Raw genomic sequence first — 23,402 nt, forward strand, 5'->3', positions numbered from 1 at the left:
AATATAAAATTAGATTGTGTTTTAAATGACTTTTCATTGTTATAAGTTTCATCAAGTAATATATAACGCAAATAAAAATATCAAATGTCAAAGTTGAAGACTAAAGACGATAGACGTTAAAAGTGGACAATAAATATTGGACGGAAAAAGTATTATCTTAATAGATTTTTTTTTGGTCTTTAGTGAACTGGTTGCAAGAGGCTAACGATGGGGTAGTCTTAGAGTCCTCAATATCAAAACCGACGTAAAGATAAAATGTCGTGTATTCTTTTTTACCTATTCTAACTATATACCACAAAAGTTATCTCTTAATTTTTTTTCTTGAAAATAAAACTATAATATATTCTTATAATTTGATGAGGCAAAAAACTTATACTTAACCTAGAACAACTATAAAGGAGAACTTTGCACGTTTCAAGAAACATTTCAAAATATAATATTATCACAAGGTAAAGAAAATTAACTACATATACAACAATCGAAGTACCTTAGTTACCCTCAGAAATAATTTAATAGAAAAAAATCTTGTAAACACATATACCAATATGATCAACATCATTGGACACTAATAGCTTAAAACTTCCAACATTTGATTACTATGAAGTTATTTAGTTTGATAATACCACGTTATTATGACTGCATGTTTTATTAAAGCTACAACGCCCGAAGGCATCTTGTGACAACGGTTTTGACTTTCCTTGCATACCTTATATTTATGTCGACTTTTGCAAACTTGTCGAAATCTTCACACAATTCCCCATAATAGAAATCTTTTGCGTCTACATCGATTGATATATTATCGAACAATGTAAAAAAATCTTCATCTTTGTCAAAAATTCTCTTCTTGAGGAGAAATTTGGCGTCGTCGATTGATTGAATTAAACTTTTCATGAGAAATGCGTACGAAGTTACATACTTTGTAGCATCATAGCAACAATTCTCCATAGCAATGAGATTTCTCAACACAATTTCCATAAGATCATGATGTATCAGATTTGGGATTGTAAGTACTCCATTGTTTAGCTTTACTTCCAAGATGTTTCGAGATTTGGATCCCTTTATTTCAGCTCCGGTTCTGTGAAGTTCGGTTACTTTTGGAATGACTATTTTGAGAAGTGGTTGTTTGGAGTGTAGTTGGAAAATATGTGTTTTGGGTATGAAAGATTGGTGAATCAAGTCAAGTAGATGGTGGATTTCTTGGCCATATCTCTCTCGAATATAATACGGGTCCTCATGAACTGTTTTCTTAAAAAAACGAAAAGCTAATTCGATCAATGAGTAGTCTCCACATTGTTTAGGGGTAGGAACAATATGGAATAAATGATCAAGAATAAAGAAAGGGATTTGATTTTCGAGTAAAATCAAGTCATGCCTCAATCGATAAAACACTTCATATGTTGCCAAAAACGGATCCCCTCTTCGTCTAGTTCCTTTACAACATGACTTGTTAAAAAGCTCAATAATGAAACAACCATCGATCAACATCATTTCCACAAACTCATCACTTTGCATATGAATTTCTTCTCCATAACATTTTCGAGCTTTATCTTCTAACACTTTGAGTGTCTCGATACACTTCCCTAATCGTGCTTCAACATTTGTTGCACGAGAGAGAAGGGTGTTGAGATACTTCCATTTGTAGTCCTCCATGGCTTTTAACTTTTCTTCGCCACGATGAAAAGGGCCAATAGAGAGAATTAAAGGGAAATATTTATCTTCGTGTTCTTTATAAAATTTCTCTGAAACTTTGCATATGCGACCAAAATGAGATGTGCTTACCATTTTCTTCTTGATGGATGAAACAAGACTCACATGCTCTTCTAATACAATCTCCTTTGAAGCTTGAGTTTGTGATACATGAAGATCTAACTCCATCTTCGAAGATATTTCTTTGTGGGAAAAAAACAAAAACAAAAACAAGTTAAGGTATATACAAGTAAATATGCAAATTATAACGGATACTCTAAAAAACAAACATACCCGATTCACAAGAGTCACAAGATGAGCAAACAAAATTCTAAGTTTTATAATCAAAAGTATCTGATTAATAGTCTAACATGTATTTTTAAACAATAAATCTTACCGCACATTAAAAAAACTTATAAGGTTGAAAGAGTAAGTCATAAGACAAGAGAAGAAGAATAAAAGGTAACTTGCTCAGGATGACAAAATAAAAGTGAAACACTCGTACATGTGTTTCGTATTGTCTCATATAGCATCTTGTTAGACTTGGACGAAAATCCAAATTTTTGGTGAAGACATTACAAGGCTTAGATTCCTTGTCTTTTTATATTTTCGTAATTAGTGTATCCGGTATTTGACTATTTAATTTTATATAATTTAATGTTATTACTATATATTTTTATGGGTTAATGTCATAAAAAGAAAACCGATACTAGATGCGTTTGGTTGTGATAAAATTTCTAGTTTTCAAAGAAAAACAGAAATTTTGAAAACGTGTTTTTTTCGTTCAGTTTTCCAAAGTTTTCTAAGAAAATGAAATTTTTTATTTTTCCAAATTTTATGTAAATTGGAAAAGTGATTTTTAAAGTTTTCCAAAGTTTCTAAATTTTTGATGAAAATGAAAACTCTTAGCTGTTTAAGCCAAATGTGTTTTCTACAATTTTTCATTGAAAATCGAAAATAAAAAGTATCTCTAATTTTTGAAAACATTTTCTTGGAAAATGAAAATAGTTTTTCACAACCAAATGCACCCTAAAATTTTTTATGTTAATTGTCTTTTAACTCTAATTAATAGGTCGCTAAGGGTGAGTTTGGTTGTAGATTGTTGTGTTTATTTTCTAAGCAAATATTTTCAGAAAATAGAATTGAGATTTCATTTTCATTTCTCATTTAAATTTTAGAAAATGTTGTTAGTTGGAACCGGTGTGATTTTCATTTTCTATCTTGAAAATTTAGAAAACCTAGGGAAAAAAAAAAAAAAAAAAAAAAAAACAAAACGTTTTTCTACGTTACATTTAATTAGGAAAACATAAAGTTTTCATTTTCTTGTAAAATTTTTGAAAACTCAATCAACCAAACACAATTTCAAAAATTTCATTTTCATTTAAAAGATTTCATGGAAAATTAAGAAATTTTTCGCAACCAAACACACTCTAAATGGTTCATTTAGGTCAACCCAACATTGATATTAAGACCTATATGGCAACCAATATGATGAAATGTACTCCAATGTTGTAATGAAAACACAAAAAAACGGTTCAAGTAACGACCTACCGAATACAATTAAATGTTGAACAACCTATTGAATACAATTTGAAGATAAGTGACATATAATGATGGCATACCACACAAACTTGAGTTTCTTATTCTATGGTGAAATCAATAAATTTGTTTTGTCAACTTAGTAATTCCCTAGGGGTTTTTCTTGTTGTAATATTCCTTCATTTCAAATCAAACAATTCTTTGAAGACAAAAGAAAAGTGAAAATTGAAACATATACATACACAAACATGTAAATTTCAAATCAACTCTTAAATTTCATTCATCACAAACTAAACCCATCTAACATAACATTTTCATTTTCTCTAAGTACACAACAAAAGTCTACTCCAATCACCTTCGACTATGTTTCTTTCTCTTCCTCATTCTATCCTCTTCACTATCCAAATCCGAATCACTTGAACTCAAACTACGCCTTTCCTTTCTTTTCTTTTTTCTTCCTTTACTACCCTTCTCCTTCTTCTTCTTATTCTCACTTTTCTTGATTTCCGTTTTATCCAAATCATGTGACATCAGCGCTTTGATGTCCAATTTGGTCTTTTCCGGTTTCTGACACTCGTAAGTCCAATGTCCGATTTGTTGACACTTTTGACATTTCTTTTGGTTCAAAGTCGCTTGCTTTTCTGTGCTTTTTAGATACATTTGTGTCTTTAGTTCTTTCTTTTCTTGCCATCTGCTTGGCCCTTCTTCTTTTTGTCCGTATGCATTTACATTACGAGTCGCGTTTGCTGCTGCACGTTCAGCTTGAACACGGCTCAGCCCTTTTGTGGCCGATAAAGCTGCATCCTTCATTTTCTCTGACATGATTTACAACCAATTTGAATCCCCTAAACACAACAAAACATGTCAATCATGATAAAAGATACACCTATACACATAGCAAATTGAACATACGGAATTCTGATCAATCAAGTATTTAAACTTTCATCGAACACTTAAAGAGCACTGAATTGTTGGAACTAACTCCTCTGTTAAAGAGTGAGGTTTTTTTCTGCAAGCATACAGCTTTAAGCAGAAAACAGTACTAGGGTTTCTGGTGAGACAACAACCTGAAAATCGAAGTTCGATGGATATAGTAATGGTATGATCGAGGAGACGAATCGTGATTCTAAGCAATAAATACGATACAGATTCAACAACACATCCCCAATTATTAATGAGATAAGTAATTGGCAGGATAAATCATAACAAAATTGATGTACTAATGAAGGATTTTAGCATAAAAGAGACTAGAAATAAGATAATTAAACGAATTCTTATAACGAAAGAATTTTACACCAACAAGCTGAAACTTACCGGAGAATGATTCCCGTAGAGAGTTTGCTGCAGAGGTTGAGGTTGAGGTTGAAGTTGAGGTTGCCTAGGGTCTATACCTCCTCCAGGCTGAGTCGGTTTATGGAAGAGGGCAAGGGATTTCGGTGTCTGTTAATGACGAAATTGCTCCATTTTTTGACCTAATCTGGCAATTTCAGTCCTAAAATTAAGATCTTGTAGAATGTATTCACCCGCTTTGACGGCTTTAGATAAACTCATAAAAGGGCTTATACATAAATGGTTAAGGTAATTTTTTTATTTGAATCATTATTTTATTTTGTTTTTAATTCGGTTTTGATGTCTTACTAAGCTAAAATGGTCATTATTTCTTTATTTGTTTAATTTTAATTTTTTTTTATTTGGACCATTGAAATTAAATTTAAAAAATCTTTAAAAAAATGATGTATCAAATATCCAAAAATCAAACATGATCCAAACATATCTTTTAATCTTTATTTTATCTTTAGGTCTTTATTTCTTATGTACAAATTCATATCAAGGAATTCAGTGGAAAATCCTAATTAATAAATTAATAAATGAATATTAATTTTGTCACGTGTTAATCTATCATAAGTTTTGATTTTTGTTATTTTGTGGTATTTTTAAAATTAATAGTATCTACATGTCAAATTGATAAATTCTAGGTTTTTTAATTCTTAAAATTAAAAAGTCACATAATACATATAGTTATATAAGATCGTCCGGTATACGGACCACGAACCCGGTCGTGGTCTACGTGGCCACGGACAACAACCGTGCACACCACCCCGGCCGGTCGTGGTTCGTCGTTTTCGTGATGGATCGTTGTGCCTACGACGAGACGCGATGCCAAATCAAGGCTTCTTGACTGATTTATTCTCTCTCAGCCTTACTTCTGTCCCTCTCTACTTTCTCTCTCTTCGTTCTCACCGGAGAGTACTCCGACTGTGGTGGGGTGGTTCGTGGTTGCTCCAGTGGGTGATCTGGTAGCTCTCCACGAGTCGTGAAAAGTATAAAGGATGGTCTAAGTAAAATATTAAATGTAATAAATATGATCATAAATTGAAATAAATATGTTTTTCCTTCTTTATTTTAAAGCTTAATTTTAAAAAATACCTAATGTTTATATTTTGATATATAATTTTTTATTTAACTCATATAATATATGGGTCTCACACCTAGTAATATCAACAAAACTCTGACATGTGAGAAATCGATATTCCACCTCTTCATTAACTGTGACTTTGCAAAAGGGACCTGTGAGTGGATCTTCAAATGGTGTGGTATCAAAATACAGGATTTTTTTCCTATTAAGGAGTTCATCGACTTTGCAGCATATTGGGAAAACTGTCCAAAAAAACGAGTACTCTTCAATACCATTGTGTATTGTTTACTATGAAACATCTGGATAGCAAGAAAATGATAGAGTTTTTAAGGAACTAAAAATCTCTCACACAAAGGTGGCAGATAATGTTATTTCCATCTCCTACTTGTGGTGCAAACATAGAAATAAGATCGGGTGTGGGAATTGGGTGGAATTTAGCATATCACATTTCTCTTATTATAATTATGTTGCGTAAGTGTCAATTGAATTGTTATGTAATTTGCATTTTGCTCCTTAGCATCTTACTAAGTGTAGCTATTTTAATATATATATATATATATATATATATATATATATATATATATATATATATATATATATATATATATATATCATTTGTTGCTTCAAAAAAAAAGTTCCGCTAATTTCAGAAAACATATATATATGAAAATTGAAATTTTAATAAGTTTTAGAGGATGACACGGACCAACACATAACGGAACAGCAATAGAGAAAGTATCAATACTAAATGGAAGTAGTGAAAAAGAAACTCCCACCTTTATTATAAGGTTTTTGTTGTACATGATCTCACATAAGCATGAGGTAGAACGAAATATTTTCTTATAAGGGGTGTGGATATATTCATTATCACAACGCGTTTTAAAAACGTGAAGACAACATATTTCATAAGAACTATGCAGTTAAGTGTGTATGGACGAGAGCAAATCAAAAATGGGTGACCGTCTGGATGTTTCCGTGCTAGAATACCAAAATAGACAATATTATAATATGTGTCAACGATGGATGTTACAACTAAAGTTGTGGACTCAACCTAAGTGTTTGGGCTTTAGATTTATTGGTTCAAAGACAAAATAAACCTAACTAAGCCTTAGTAATGTCGGTCTAAAACTATAATCTTATTATTTAAAATATCATACATTCAAAGACAAAATAAACCTAACTAAGCCTTAGTAATGTCGGTCTAAAACTATAATCTTATTATTTAAAATATCATACATTTAAATCATGAGATGTAAAGCATTTAAGTGAACATAGTATGATTAAATTGATTATAAGATAAGTGATTAATAAGAATTAAATGCATTAATAAAGATGTATAGATATCATGGTCCAAAATTATAATATTCTATGGCTAGACTAGTAACGAAATTTAAGTATAGTATCTTAATGAAATAGGTTTACCCAAATAATTAAGACTTTGAATTAAGGTTCTAAATAACGTAAGGCGTGACTTGGCAGTAATGTCAAGCCTCAAGTTTTTCCAAACCTTGGCGAGCCACGTCGTTTGTAAGGCGTGACTTAAGGCGGCAATTTTATATATACTTAATATTTTTATATGTATTTTCAACTATTATTCTATTTTATACACATATATGAGTTACGACGGCATTTTGGTAAAGCTGGGCAGCAGGCACAAGCCTTGGAACCATAACGAACTTTTTAGAACATTGCTTTGAATTAACCGGGGGCTAGGCACCATATTTTTTTAATACAAAACATGTATGGTATTTATTACTTGTTACCTAGGTGTGACAACCAAGTAAAGTGTGTCGCCATCCAGAATAGTGCACATGAATGTAAAGGAATAAGGTTATAACATTTAAATAGATTCGAAGTCTCATAATCGAGAATACGCCACCAATTAAATAGTATAGCCAAGAATTACGAACGCAAAAAAGTCGTAACACCCTACGAATCGAAAAACGTATTTGGAAAGTACGCGTCAACGCGATTCCAAAAAATATAAAATTAGTGAAAGTCCTCCTTCGTGCGAAAGATATATGATTTTTATAAGAAATAAAAACCAATCACGAATAAAAAAATTACAACGTAAAAAGTTACAAATAAAAGGAATTATTTTTAGTCAAAGTCACCAAAAGAAAAATTATAGTACTCCTCAAGATAAGAATTTAGAGACAAAGAAGGCCAAAAACGGAGTTTGCATGGGAGAACTATGATTTTTGTAAACCCATTAAGGGTATAAAAATATAGACTAAAAATAAATTTTGAATCATCCAAAACAACCTAAAGAAAGTTGTAGTACTCATCAAAATCTACATGTGGGCATAAAGGTTGTTGAAAATAGAGCATGTATGCGGAAAATACGCAATTTACAAGGTTGATTGTTTCATATACACATTGTAAAGGATAAACCTAAATGTAAACTTAGTATGACCGAGCCAATTTGGCTTTGAAATGCATTTGACAAATATGTTGAAAGTGTATAAATTTAAAACTTAGCACAACCAAATCGTGTCGGCCCTAAATACTAGCTACCAAACGTACGACAAAACATGAAACTAAATATCATCTCGGTACATCCAAACCGATCCGACATTGAAAAGGGACTCGTCAAGAGCGTCGTAAAAGACAAACGTAAGCACGAACTTAGTGTAGTCGAACTAAACCAACGTCAAAGATATTTTACCAAATATTGTTAGTGCCTAGGTCATTGGTAAACTCAAGTATAACATATATATACAATACTAAAAGGACAAGTCAACTAAGGAAGGGCGAGAGGAATAATAGCAAACTTAGATGAAATTAGTGGTAACAGGTAGCATCCATACAAGAAAAATAAACAACAGACATCCCGCATTCAAAGTTTAAAGATATACACAAAGAAAACAAATTCCAAAGCGCAAGAGTACAACCACATTAAACAAAAGATCAATTAATTTTGAAAAAAGGTTAGAAAGTCATTCATCACGGCCCACCAACACATATTGGGCCCACTAACACGCCAACTCAGCTACCCCTGGGAATCTCGAACCAGCATCAGTTGCTTCAGCTTGGCCACACCCACTCGGCCCTCCTTCAAATCCTCCAAAAAGGAAACATCCTCCGTAAAAAATGCCTTGAACCAATTTTGAGCCAGCTTTAACGTGTTCGGATAAATATAAACTGGTACCCCCAGCTCAGACTAGCATAGATATTTGATTTTGATCTTAGCGCAACCCTTGTAAAGGCCATACTGAATGCAAGCGGGTTAGAATTTAACATTTTCTTGACCATACTCTGGAGAACAGAGAAGATGGACTAAATACCCTGGGATGTCCTCCCTTAATAACCATTGGATGTCCGATAAATAGCTTTACGACTGAGATCGACATCAATCAAGTTCTTCATAAACAACCAACTTTTCATTTTCCAAGGAAATTAATCTGCCATCGGATGCCATACCCTCCTCCTGAAGATTCTTCACCTGACTCTGTAAACTGCTCACCTGAAGCTTCATACTGGAAAGTTTGTTCTCTAACTCCGATATATTACCCCAAAGAATTGTCTTAATCTTCTCTTTCTCTTGTACCAAAACATGTACCTCAGATTCCAACCTCTTGATTAAACCTTGGTTCTCTTGTTCCAACACACAGACCTTTTCCTACAAAGCATTGATTTTCTCACAGCTTGAACTCACATTGGCTGCCTCTTGCTCTAAAGATAGTTTCAACTTAGTAAAGCTTTGATTCTCAACATTGACCTCGACTAACTGACACCGAAGATCACTGTTTTCAAATGTCAGAGATTTTATACAAAGGAGATTCACCTTTAACTAGTTAGATAAAGAAGAGATTTAAAGTTCACATGATACTTGTTGATCCAAACGACGCAACACTTCGTCAAATGAGGTCTGGCTGTAATGCCTGGTTTCCTGTATGTATTTAACTTTCAAATTATTGGAATATATAGAAGAACTCGATGACTTGGATGCCCCAAACTCGTCATGTGGGAATGTAGTTGGGTCGCATCTTTAAGTGATCAACTCTACGAGTTGGGAAGTCCCAACTCGACGAGTTGGCGGCAAGGAATGAAACCCTAATTTTGGGATTTTGCACCCTATTTAAACACCTTAACCCCAGGTGTTGGCCTCATCTTTCAGCCTCCATTCTCCCTTAACCTGGTCTCAAAAGCCTAGGGAATTTTGAGTGTTGTGAGCCCATTTTGAGTGCATTTTGGTGTGTTTGAAACTCTTAGAAGGAAGAGGAACTTGGTGGAAGTTAGTGATTCAAGAGGAAGCTTCTAGATCTCAATTCCCTGCTCCATTTTCAACACATTTCTGGTAAAAAGTCTCAACCTTTCTTAGTTTATGCTTAGATCTTCTTCTTGGGACTATTTTGTATGTTTTTGATATGTTGGAGTGTGTGATGGGAGTTTGACATCCCATTGAGGCAAAGTCCTTTAGATCTAGAGTTCTAAGGATCTCTTATGCATAAAGGTGATAATTTTATGGTCTTTAAGGGCTCCATGCATCCATTAAGCCCTTATTATGGTCTCTTTTAAGCTTTTGAGCTTCCTCTAGCCTTGCATGTGAGTAAAGTTAGAAACTTTATGTGACCTTTCAGCTCTTAAGGGGAGATCTGAATTCATGAGCTTTATCTTGAAGATTTGGTGATTAATGTTTTGGCCCTTAGCCTCTTAAGATTAGGGTTCGAGTTTAAACCCATTAGGATGGTTCTTAATGGTAAAGTTGGAAACTTTACCCTTCTAGACGTCATTTCTATTGAGATCTGAATGGAAGAGCTTTAGTTTCGACATTTGTGACTTATTGGTATAAGGGATCTTGCTGACCGAAGAACTCAGTGAGTTCACAGGCGAACTCGGCGAGTTGGATGGGTTTTTCCTGACTCTACTAAGGGGGGGGGGGGAACTCGATGAGTTCATGGTTGAACTCAACGAGTTGGAGCGGTTCTTCGTGATTCTGTTAACTAATAAGGAAACTCGGTGAGTTGAGTTAACTCAGAACATTGACTTTGACTTTAACCAAGCTTGACCTTTATGGGGTTTGAAATATTGATCGGTATCTAAGGGATTGTTTATCTTCAAGGGCTGAGTAGAGATGATTTCTGGGGGCCGAGATATATCCAGTTATCATTTAGCATTCAAGATGAGTTTCCTTACCAGGTTTAGCGGGTCGAAGGCACCAATGTCGGCACATGTTTATGTCATGCTGATAGAATGCTAGTTATCTTTGTGACTCTTGCATGTACGTATGTTTATATGTTATTGGACTAAGGTATGATGTCGGGTGAAGCCCGATGTCTATCTGTATGCTATTTATATTACATGTGTATGTGTTTATATGCTTTCCGAGCTCAGATCGATGACCGGGTGGGGCCTGATGACCGAACGAGGTCCAATGACCGGGCGGGGCCTGATGATCGGATGGGGTCCGATGATGGGGCGTGGTCCCATGATTGGGTTGGGCCACTGTATGTTTACTGGTTTTTTTGTATGTGGTATTTTGGGGGAACTCATTAAGCTTTGTGCTTATGGTTTTCACTTTATGTTTCAGGTACTTCTGGCTCCAGAAGGAAGAGCTCGGGATGACTGCATCGCACACACTATTAGATTCCGCGCTTGATGTTTCACTGTGATTTTATGACAATTAATACATTGGTTTTATCTGAGATGATTGAATGTTATTGGAATCGCTATTTTATCTATTATTAAAAACAAAATTTTGGGACTTTGTTTTCAGGTGTTACAAGTTGGTATCAAAGCCTTGGTTTGAGGGATTCGAGAACACTCTTGGGTGTGTCTGAACTCAAACTAAGGACTTGGTAGAAATTTTCAAAAAGAAACATTTTTATAAAAGGAATTCTAAAAGAGAAAAGGGTGTGGTATGTGTAACCATTTGATCTCAAGTAAGTTATCCCAAAATACCCATGCATGATTATATATGTTATGAATTGTGAATTGTAAATCACATGCTAGATAAAGGCTAAGGATCTAGTAGAGGTTCCTTTGTATGGTTGTTGTATTAAGTTATATATATGCATGCTCGTACTGATCATCAAGTGATAGGATGGCCTGATTAGGTTATGCTCAGTTCTGTTTACTTGATGCTCAAATGTTGCTTGCTTTGTGCTCTTAGGAGTTCTTGCTAATCTCAGCTAGTTAGTCAGCGAGTATGATAAGTTATATATTGTGGAGCCTAAATGATTTCAAAAGGTTAGGGTTAGCTCTATTGTGTAGCTCTTGTCTGAGTCTAACCGTTGTAGGGAGAGGCCTCTTATTCGAAGAATTATCTAGTCTTTGTAATATGTAATTATATTCATGAGCTAGTTAGAGGATGTTAGAGCGAGTTCCTTCTGTAGCTACTGGTGGATAGTGGTGTGGAGTTTCCCTAGGAAAACCTAGGATGAGATTTAGTGCTAAGAGTCATAGTTGTGAGGGATCTGATGGTTGTAGAGTAAGTTGGTTGAGTGAAGGCACTTCTTGAAGAAAGTACAGATTGATGTGGAAGGTAGTACTAGGCCCGTACTACTAGAAGCAGATGACTCGTAATCGATTCAAGGAGGGTTGGAATGAAGCCAGGGGCTTGTGTAGTTATGATTTCCCCGATATGTTTATTGATGTTTATTCTGATAGTTTTGTGGTCTATTTTTAGTATTGTGGTATTGCGAGGTAGGCCAATGGGCAGTTCCGGTGTCAGGGAGGGTTCAAGCTCGGGTTTTAGAGTCGAGCAGCTTGACTACGAGACGAGGGAGTTCATCTCATCTGAGATTATGTGCAGTATCCTTGATCAGACTCCAGTGATTTTTTGGCTCAGTCAAGGAGCGTATTCTAGAGATTCTTGATGAGAGATTGAGTGCCTTCCATGCTGAGATTGTGGCATTGATCGGGATGCACTCTCTGGCCTTTATAGAATTTCAAGCCTGTAGAGCGCTAGACTATCATGGGCTAGAGACCCCATTGCGAGTAGCAGGTGGTTGGCAGATGTTGCCAACGCCTTCCATACTAGTTGTTGTCCCGATAGGGGCAAGGTCAGACTAGCATCCTGCCTCCTAAAGGACAGGGCTAGTGATTGGTGGGATGAGGTAGTACATGCTATGGGAGGTGATTCCATTTATTCAATGACCTTGAGTGATTTCTCGACCATTGTAACAGCTGGATTTCCAGGTATCTCTTATGTTTATGATTTTGGAGTTCTGAGAGGGGACTCGGCGAGTTGGAGCTCAGACTCGCCGAGTAGGATCGCGGATCTGGTCGCGGGATCGCGCCTGGACTCGGCGAGTCCGCGCTGTGTAATGAAACCCTAATTTCTCGGGTTTGGGACCTATTTAAAGGGCCTTATGGCCGTCAATTGTGCTCACCAGTCCCTTGATTGAAACCCTAATCGAGTGTGAGCGTTTGGAGCAAAGTAGGAGGCCATTATTGATCTTGGAGGTGTCATTTTTGCAAGGAAAGGGAGAACCAGCTAGGGGAAAGCAAGTGGAGCCATTTTCTGAGAGTTTGGAGTCCAGAGCATCACTATTATGGTAATAATTTCGAGCTATCCTCTTCCATATTGATGTTTATTATGATTTAGGGTTTGTTGAACCCTCTTGTGGCTAGATCTAGTGCTCCCTTGGTCCCTTAAGTGGTTTAAACCATAGATCTGGACCCTTGGAGGTCCAGAGTGTCCCTTTGCCCAAGCTTTTTGGGAATCAATGGAGGTTTTGGATTGGAATCCTTATGCCTTAGGTCAAAATTTTATTTATAAGCCATGGGGTGTGTTATGGACACCAAGTTAGGGGTATTACGTGATGAATCAGTCTAGGGAGGCCAGATCTATAGATTGTGGAAGCAGATCTGACCTTAGAAGCAAATTGGAGTTGTTGCATGGCATGGACTCGCCGAGTCCGATGAACAGACTCGACAAGTAGTTTGAAGATTGCCTTGAGTTCGCTCAGTGAGTGGTCCAGTCGATTCATAGGTTGACTCAGTGAGTCAGGATGAGTTAGAGAGGGTCGACAGGTGGACTGAGTCGAACTGGGACTCCCCGAGTTGTTCTTGAGACTCGGCGAGTTGAGTCGGGGTGGCCCCGCGATTCTTCCAGGTGGAACTCGTCGAGTCAGGGGGAGTACTCGACGTGTAGGAAGGGAATCCTAGAGAGTTGGTGAAAACATCTAGACTCGCCGAGTCGCCATAGAGCACTCGCCGAGTCCGGTCAAAGTTGACCATTGACCGTTGACCGGAGTTGACCTGTGTTAACTTCTAAGGGATAGTCAACCTTAGAGTTATAAAGTGTTAATCAGAGACATATGATGTTATAGGAGGATTAGAGCTCGGAGGATCGAGCACGAGGGATTTCTAGGATTCGTGAGATACCGAGATACACGAGGTGAGTCTTCTCATTATACTTTACCTTGAGTAGGTAACCAGAGTTATGTGCTTGAGTATTTGTATGCTATGTATGTCATGTGTTGTACTGCATTATTTCTATGTGATTTATGTGGTGCATGTTTATCAGAGTAAGAACCTGAGGGTTCACAGAGTTTGGGTGCACGGACCCACAGAGTTATAGCCTCGAGTGGCTAATATGTGTTACATGTGGTATTTTGGGGAACTCACTAAGATTTGTGCCTACAGTGTTTGATATTATTGTTTCAGGTACTAGTGACGACCGCGGGAAGGCGCCGGCTTGATCCGTACACACACGGAGTTTATACATTTGTGATCTTGGGATTTTGTATTGACTTGAGTTGGATAATTAATATGGTTGTTTTATGAATATTAATTGAATTATGTTTTATGAAAATTTGAAAATTTTGTTTTGAAATTCACGGTGTTACAATTTGGTATCAGAGCCTTGGTTTGAGGGATTCGGGTACACCTTCGGGAGTATTTGAACTCAAACTGAGGATTTGGAAAGATATTTTCAAAAGAAAACTTAACTTTTCTAAGAGTAAAAGATTTTCTTGAAAAAGAAACAAATTCAAGAAAGGAACGTGTGTACGATCAGTCAGCGCCCGAACGGTGAATTCCCAAAATACCTTTATATTATGTAATATTGATATTGATATGATGTATCCGCATGCTAAAGTAGGCTAGGTATTGCTATTAGGACTAGGGTGGCCTGATTTGTGATGCCTTAGCCTAGGGAGAGGTGAGTTGCTATGAGATGCCTAAGAGTGAGTAGGTAGCAGCGAAGGGGCTTATAAGAGATCTATTAAAGAGTGGTCTATGCATGATAGAGTACTTGGGATTTGGGATCCGAAAAGGAAGATTTGGGGTGTGTACTGAGACGGTGTGGACAGTAGTATTGGGCCCGTACTACTGAAAACACCAGGGCGGTGCATGTCACACCCCCAAACCAAGGATGGCGGAAACGTCCGGGGGTGGAGGACTTCATGTACAGTATCACAACAACGAATATAATAGTGCTCGAAGTAAATACAACCACCATATATATAATTGAAAAAGTTACACCAAAGTATATGTTTACATGTTTCAAAAGCAATTACATTATGATGACAAAAATAAATTGTTGACGGTTTAACGTCCCATCCTCAAAGCGATGAAGTTTTCCTCTTTCACTGATTTCCTGAGAATACAAGTAGTTTTGAAAAGTGTCAACAATTAAGTTGGTGAGTTCATAAGAGTTTTGTTTGAAGTAGAAACCGTTTTTCCTTGTAAAATCGATATAGTTTGATTTGCAGAAAATCCAATATTTTCTTAGTTAAGTGTGAATAGAAATATTCCTTTATGATGCAGTAATGAACCCTAGAATGACCCGTAGAGTTCCTCTATAATCGTCCAGCGTATATAAGTTATATAAGGTTTAAATTAGATAAAACGTTGAATATAGTGGGTCCGCCCTAGGTCCACAACCAAACAAGGAACAGGAGATGAGGCAGGCATCACTAATTCTAGGCCAATCGAGACAAAATTCTTATAAGACTCAAACATGTACGCTCAGCGATTATAGTTGAAGTCTAACAGTTCTAGATGCAATATAGTTTTAATATCATAATAACTATCTTAAGTGAACATGGTACTTTGTATCGGTACCCCCTTTTTGTATAAAGACCCGGCACTTTGTATTTGTACCCCTTTTTATATAAAAACCGACACTTTGTATTTGTACCCCTTTTATATAAACCCGACACTTTGTATTTGTACCCCTTTGTGTATGAAAACCGACACTTTGTATTTGTACCCCTTTTTCGTATATAAACCCGGCACTTTGTATTTGTACCCCCTTTTGTATAAAAACCCGGTACTTTGTATTTGTACCCCCCTTTTTGTACAAGTATGTTATGTAAATGATAATAAACTATACCTATTATAGTTTATTAAAATGTTTGAAATGTATATGTACCCTAACTATACCTATTATAGTTTAGTATATTTCTTTGTGGTGTTTAAGAATCCCACTCTATGTAAGGCAAACGTATAGTACGATATAACTATGATTAACTTGCTTTGTTTTGTACTATTGATTATAATGGAGGATTCTTATAAATTCAGCAAGTAATTTCCTATTATATAAATATATCATGACAAGAAATACATGTAAAATATGAAGTTATCAAAGATTTAACACTTTGCTCAACATGTTACAAAGTGTTTCGATAGTTAGAAGCTGTTAATTAATTCTTAGTCTTTCAGCACTGTTTTAGAAAAATCATAGAAAAATCATACAAAGTCAAAAACTAGATCCGTAAATTCTGAGAGTTCGCAAAATGTGTCTAGTTTACTCATAATTTTTATCAAGATTTTTAATGACCTCAAATTTGGGTGAAAAAGTCCATAATCACAGACTGGTCCGGATTGGTGTTTGAAATGATAGGCAGTTTTGTAAAATTCACCATAAATTGTAGAAAAATCGTATGGAGATGTGCAAGTAGTCATTTTAAAGCTAAGAACTTGAACTATTTTCACCTTGTACACTTTTGAAAAATAAAATGTTTAAGTTGTCCAAAACAGTCCGTGAATGGAGTTGAACTTTTCTGATGAAGGCTGTTAGAAAAATTTAGTTATGTTCTTGGTGTTTTAACTTGTATTCCCCCCCCTGAAAACTTGAGAAAACATGAAAATGTAGGGGTATGAACTCACCTTGAGTGATTTCAGTAGATAAGTGTTGAAGAAGAGAAGTGTTCAACCCAAGAACACTTGAAGATTCGAAGCTCTAACGTAAGAGTGGAAGAACACTTGAAAATCAGCCTTGAATCTCGAAATTGGAGTGGGAAAAGTTTGAGAGAAAAGTGGTGTTTGATACTTAGTGAAATGAGGGCAAATGAGAGAAATGAGGAGAGAGGATGTTTGTTCCAGCTCTAAAAACGTGGGAATGGGTGTAAATTGAGTGTGAGGGACATTGAAGTGACCTAGGTAAGGTGGGGAGGTGTGGTTAGTCAAAGAGTGGGTGTGGGGTGGTTGCTTGTGATATTGGATAAGACAAAGTCAACACTCCACCTTTAATAATTCACCCATTTGATTTTTATTATTTATATAATGATTTTCATCAAAATATGTTTAAATTATGAATATTTAGAGTTTATTATGTTAAAATATAATTTCTGGAGAAAATCCCGCTTTAAAATCACGAAAAACGGGCTTAAAATGTTAAAAATATCAAAAATGGGCTAAAAGTGACAAATTTCTGAATTCTGGCCGAGGTTCGGTCTTCTGATGCTGAACCGAGAGAGAGGGAGGCAGAAACCGAGAGGGAAGAAGAGGGAGAGTAGGAACCGAGAGGGGAGAAAGGAGAGAGAGAGAGGGAACCGAGAGAGGAGAAGAGAGACCGAGAGAAGAGAAGAGAGAGCAGAGACCGAGAGGCGGGAAGAGAGAGCAGAGACCGAGAGGCGGAAGGCGAACAGAGAGTGCGAGAAGCGAACAGAGGCAGAGGCTCGGTCCTCGCATGAAACAGCCAACAGAGGCTCGGTCCTCGCGTGCCAAAGCCAACAGAGTCTCGGTCCTCGCGTGCCACGGCCAACAGAGGCTCGGTCCTCGCCTAAGAAGCCTCTCTTCTTAGTTTCGGTTCCTAAAGCCTATTTTTCTCGTTTTGATCCGTTTTTGACCCGGTTAGGGGTCGGAATGACCCGAATGATTCCAAAAAGTTACGGGAAACTTTTGAGAGATATTTGAGAGAGATTTCACATACTTGGAGAGATTTGGAAGAGATTTGACATTCTTGGAGAGATTTCTCATACAAGGAGATATTTGAGAGAGATTTCACATACTTAGAGGGATTTGGGAGAGATTTGACATTCTTGGAGAGATTTCTAATACAGAGAGATATTTGAGAGAGATTTCGCATACTTGGAGAGATTTGGGAGAGGTTTGACATAGAGAGAGATAGAGTGAAAACGATTGAGAGAGGTTCCATGTGGGATAGTTGTGAGTGTCCGGCATCGCAATGCATGGTTCGTGAACCCTGTTAAGCCTTGTTTAAGGATCTTACACACTCCCGATGAGTATGCAACATTGTTTTATCGGTTTGGGCCGCCACGTACCACAGTTTTTAGGTTAAAGAGATCTAGTTGTACGTACTTTTCGATTTATGATTTCTTATCAGAATAGCGAGTTGTTTAGTAAATACTGAACGTAAGTCCTAGTACACAAGGGTTAGTTGAGCTGACCGGTTTGACTTGTTGACTTTATTTGACTTTGAATTGACAAGAATTTGACGGTTGTCACAGTGCACGGTCCAAATAAGAATCTTTGGAATACCATGAATCAAGAAGGGATGGATTGTTGAGTGTGAGTATGCTCGAGTGGATTCTAATTTATCATATGTTGTATTTCAGAGGTTGATCATGGTGAGGACACGTCATATGCTGGAGGGTGTCGGGGCTAGTGATGAGGAGATTCGGCAGATCATTCATGAGGAGGTGGCTGCGGTCATCAGAGCAGAGATACCAGAGATGTTCGGGTATATTAAGATCGTACTGATTGAGATGTTTGACGAGCGTTATGCCGCTCTTTGTGAGGCTGCTGTTGCAGTGGCTACCGCAGCGATCGCTGCGGCGAGACCCGAGGGAGGTGATGCGTTGCTGTTTCGGGAGTTCAGCAACACCAAACCACCAGAGTTTGATGGGACACAGGACCCGGTGGCAGCTATGAGGTGGATATCTGATATAGAGGGGTGTTTCTTCACTTGCTCATCTCCTGAGCATCTGAAGGTTCGGTTCGCGCTGAACCAACTTCGCTTGGGAGCGAAGGACTGGTGGAAGTTTGTGATGGCACATTATACGTCTGCTAAGCTTTCGGCGGTGACCTGGGAGAGGTTCACTACCATGTTTCGGGATGAGTATGTTCCCCAGGTGGAGAGGGAGCGTTTGGCACAGGAGTTTCTGACCCTCAAGCAGGGTACTGAGTCAGTTACAGCGATCACGAGGATGTTCCATGAGAGGGTGATGTTCTGCCCTGAGCACGTGTCCACTGAGCAGGCACATATGAGCCGCTACTTGAGCATCTTAAGACGGGACATTCGGGAGTTCGCTGCGAACTCCTCGTACCGGACATTTGCTGAGCTTCAGGCAAATGCCCGGAAGAGGGAGATTAAGTTTGAGACTCAGGCCAGGGAGGAGGCAGAGTCTTAGGGGAGGGATCGGCGACCGGCACAGTCTCAGCCGGCAGCCAAGCGGGCCAAGCCCGCTGATCCCAAACCAGTGAGCCAGAAGGGCCGCACTTACGGGAAGTGCGGCAAGGGTCATGATGGAGTTTGTCGAGCGGGATCTTGCTACAAATGTGGCAAGGAGGGGCATATGGCCAAGGACTACCCCAAGGGGTTTGCAGTGTGTTTTCACTACAACCAGACCGGACACCGGAAGGCGGAGTGTCCGCAGTTGCGCGGAGCATCTCAAGGATCTGCTCCTGCCGCCATCAGAGCTACAGAGAGTCAGCCAGTGAAGGCCGAGGCGCCGAGAGCTCGAGGGAGAGCCTTTCAGCTGACTGCGGAGGAGGTCCGCGCAGCACCCGATGTTGTGGCTGGTACGTTTCCTTTCATGTATTTATTTTGATGTTGAGATATTATGCTTATATTATGTTATGCGTAGGTACCTTCCTTGTGAACCTTGTGCCTGCTTTAGTGTTATTTGACTCGGGTGCGAGTCGGTCTTTTGTATCTTTGGCCTTTAGTCAGCATATCAATATTAGTCGGGAGGCATTGAGTCGACCTCTGAGGGTTTCCATAGCTGCCGATGGAGTGATTTGTGCCACGGAGGTTTTCCGGGGATGTGTGTTAGAGATTTTTGGGGTTAAGTTTCCGATTGATCTGATTCCTATTGCGATGGGTGATGTCTGTGTCATTGTGGGCATGGACTGGTTGAGCCGATTCGGCGCGGTTATTGACTGTGAGCGTCAGCTGGTGACTATACGAGACCCTAGTGGGGGAGTTCTTTCAATGTACGGTGAGGGTACACGTTCAGGATCAGCCTTTTGTTCGGCCGCTAGGGCGAGGCAGTGTCTACAGCAGGGCTATAAGGGCTTCGTGGCATATGTGATGGATACGCGGGTGGTTTCCGAGAGACCGAGTTCAGTGGAGGAGGTTCCGGTGGTGCTTGAGTTTCCAGATGTTTTTCCCGAGGAGTTATCGGGTGTGCCTCCCGTGAGGCAAGTAGAGTTCAGTATTGATTTGGTTCCAGGGGCCGCGCCTATAGCTAAGGTGCGTTATCGTCTTGTACCTCCAGAGATGCAAGAGTTATCTTCGCAGCTTCAGGAGCTGCTGGGGAAGGGATTTATTCGGCCGAGCACCAGAGACCGCATGGCAAGTTGCAACCATTGGAGGTTCCTGAGTGGAAGTGGGAACATATCACTATGGATTTCATCACCAAATTGCCGAGGACTACCATAGGATTTGATGCAATTTGGGTGATTGTGGATAGGTTGACGAAGAGCGCTCACTTCCTTGCCATCAGTGAGAGTTCTTCGGCGGAGAAGTTGGCGGAGGTTTATGTGAGAGAAGTGGTATCTCGGCATGGGGTGCCGATCTCGATTGTTTTGGACCATGATGTGCGTTTCACTTCCAGATTCTGGAAGAAATTTCATGAGGAGTTGGGTACTAGATTGCATTTCAGTACCGCATATCATCCCCAGACAGACGGCCAGAGTGAGCGGACGATACAGACGCTTGAAGACATGCTTCGAGCATGTGTGTTGGATTTCGGGGGTAGCTGGGATACGTATTTACCCTTGGTAGAGTTTTCCTACAATAACAGCCATCATTCGAGCATTGGTATGCCGCCCTTTGAGCTGTTGTATGGTAGGAGGTGTCGGACCCCCATTTGTTGGGGAGAGGTTGGACAGAGAGTGATGGGCAGTACAGAGATCGTGATTCAGACGACAGAGCAGATACAGCAGGTCAGACAGAGGTTATTGACCGCCCAGAGCCGACAGAAGAGTTATGCAGACAGATGCCGGTCCGAGCTTGAGTTTCAGGTCGACGACTTCGTTCTCCTGAAGGTTTCTCCTTGGAAAGGAGTGATCCGATTCAGGAAGAGGGGCAAGTTAGGGCCCCGGTATATTGGACCGTTTTGTGTGATTGCGAGGGTAGGTCGGGTAGCCTATCGTTTGGAGTTGCCAGCAGAGTTGGGGCAGATCCACGACACTTTTCATGTGTCGCAGTTGCGGAAGTGTATAGCTGATGAATCGGCAGTAGTTCCATTAGAGGATATTCAGGTGGATGCAAGCCTGAATTATGCCGAGAGACCAGTGGCCATCAGAGATCGGAAGATCAAGGTTCTGAGGAATAAAGAGGTACCTCTGGTGTTGGTTCAGTGGCAACACCGGAGGGGATCGGAGATGACCTGGGAGCCAGAGTGTATGATGCAGGAGCAGCATCCGGAGCTATTTCCAGAGCGAGACTCCAAGGGTAAAGTCTAGTTCTAGTGGGGGAGAGTTGTAACAGCCGGATTTCCAGGTATCTCTTATGTTTATGATTTTGGAGTTCTGAGAGGGGACTCGGCGAGTTGGATCTCAGACTCGCCGAGTAGGATCGCGGATCTGGTCGCGGTATCGCGCCTGGACTCGGCGAGTCCGCGCTGTGTAATGAAACCCTAATTTCTCGGGTTTGGGACCTATTTAAAGGGCCTTATGGCTGTCAATTATGCTCACCAGTCTCTTGAGTGAAACCCTAATCGAGTGTGAGCGTTTGGAGCAAAGTAGGAGGCCATTATTGATCTTGGAGGTGTCATTTTTGCAAGGAAAGGGAGAACCAGCTAGGGGAAAGCAAGTGGAGCCATTTTCTGAGAGTTTGGAGTCCAGAGCATCACTATTATGGTAATAATTTCGAGCTATCCTCTTCCATGTTGATGTTTATTTTGATTTAGGGTTTGTTGAACCCTCTTGTGGCTAGATCTAGTGCTCCCTTGGTCCCTTAAGTGGTTTAAACCATAGATCTGGACCCTTGGAGGTCCAGAGTGTCCCTTTGCCCAAGCTTTTTGGGAATCAATGGAGGTTTTGGATTGGAATCCTTATGCCTTAGGTCAAAATTTTATTTATAAGCCATGGGGTGTGTTATGGACACCAAGCTAGGGGCTTTACGTGATGAATCAGTCTAGGGAGGCCAGATCTATAGATTGTGGAAGCAGATCTGACCTTAGAAGCAAGTTGGAGTGGTTGCATGGCATGGACTCGCCGAGTCCTATGAACAGACTCGGCGAATAGTTTGAAGATTGCCTTGAGTTCGCTCAGTGAGTGGTCCAGTCGAGTCATAGGTTGACTCAGTGAATCAGGATGAGTTAGAGAGGGTCGATAGGTGGACTGAGTCGAACTGGGACTCGCCAAGTTGTTCTTGAGACTCGGCGAGTTGAGTCGGGGTGGCCCCGCGATTCTTCCAGGTGGAACTCGTCGAGTCAGGGGGAGTACTCGATGTGTAGGAAGGGAATCCTAGAGAGTTGGTGAAAACGTCTAGACTCGCCGAGTCGCCATAGAGCACTCGCCGAGTCCGGTCAAAGTTGACCATTGACCGTTGACCGTTGACCGGAGTTGACCTGTGTTGACTTCTTAGGGATATTCAACCTTAGAGTTATAAAGTGTTAATCCGAGACATATGATGTTATAGGAGGATTAGAGCTCGGAGGATCGAGCACGAGGGATTTCCAGGATTCGTAAGATACCGAGATACGTGAGGTGAGTCTTCTCATTATACTTTACCTTGAGTAGGTAACCAGAGTTATGTGCTTGAGTATTTGTATGCTATGTATGTCATGTGTTGTACTGCATTATTTCTATGTGATTTATGTGGTGCATGTTTATCAGAGTTAGAACCTGAGGGTTCACAGAGTTTGGGTGCACGGACCCACAGAGTTATAGCCTCGAGTGGCTAATATGTGTTACATGTGGTATTTTGGGGAACTCACTAAGCTTTGTGCTTACAGTGTTTGATATTATTGTTTCAGGTACTTGTGACGACCGCGGGAAGGTGCCGGCTTGATCCGTACACACACACACACACGGAGTTTATACATTTGTGATCTTGGGATTTTGTATTGACTTGAGTTGGATAATTAATATGGTTGTTTTATGAATATTAGTTGAATTATGTTTTATGAAAATTTGAAAATTTTGTTTTGAAATTCACGGTGTTACAACCATGTTCCGAGCCGAGTTTGCACCAATGATCGAAGTGTAGTAGCTAGCGCGAGAGTTCCAGGATCTTTATCAGACTACTAAGACAGTGATTAAGATCACTGCTATGTTCAGGGTGAGGGAACTTTTGGCTCCGTAGTATGTGGCTGACGAGGAGATAAAGAAGGCCCAATACCACGAGATGTTGAGGAGCGATATCCGACAGTTTGTGAGATGATCCAAC

At 39.3% G+C, this 23,402-nt stretch overlaps 2 protein-coding genes across 3 annotated transcripts; both read right to left on the minus strand.

The window, feature by feature from the left end:
• Nucleotides 1-489: 489 nt before the first annotated feature.
• Nucleotides 490-2,071, minus strand: LOC145001569 (UPF0481 protein At3g47200-like). Of its 2 annotated transcripts, XM_078960938.1 has the most exons (3): nt 1,981-2,071; nt 1,780-1,889; nt 490-1,659 (listed from the first exon to the last, which is right to left on the minus strand). In XM_078960938.1, exons 2-3 carry the CDS (start codon nt 1,873-1,875, stop codon nt 655-657), a joined length of 1,101 nt encoding a protein of 366 aa, XP_078817064.1. In that variant the 5' UTR covers nt 1,876-1,889; nt 1,981-2,071; the 3' UTR covers nt 490-654. The 2 variants fall into 2 exon arrangements, with proteins under 2 accessions (XP_078817064.1, XP_078817063.1); XM_078960937.1 differs by having other exon boundaries at nt 490-1,889.
• Nucleotides 2,072-3,476: 1,405 nt separating this feature from the next.
• Nucleotides 3,477-4,769, minus strand: LOC144999820 (uncharacterized). Its single transcript, XM_078958983.1, has 2 exons — nt 4,540-4,769; nt 3,477-4,070 (listed from the first exon to the last, which is right to left on the minus strand). The coding sequence occupies exon 2, from the start codon at nt 4,045-4,047 to the stop codon at nt 3,577-3,579; it is 471 nt and encodes a 156-aa protein (XP_078815109.1). The 5' UTR covers nt 4,048-4,070; nt 4,540-4,769; the 3' UTR covers nt 3,477-3,576.
• Between the last annotated feature and the right edge of the window lie 18,633 nt (nt 4,770-23,402).

This window comes from Lactuca saligna, chromosome 6, assembly GCF_052625555.1.
Source record: "Lactuca saligna cultivar CGN05327 chromosome 6, ASM5262555v1, whole genome shotgun sequence".
In the NCBI taxonomy this organism is placed as follows: Eukaryota; Viridiplantae; Streptophyta; class Magnoliopsida; order Asterales; family Asteraceae; genus Lactuca; species Lactuca saligna.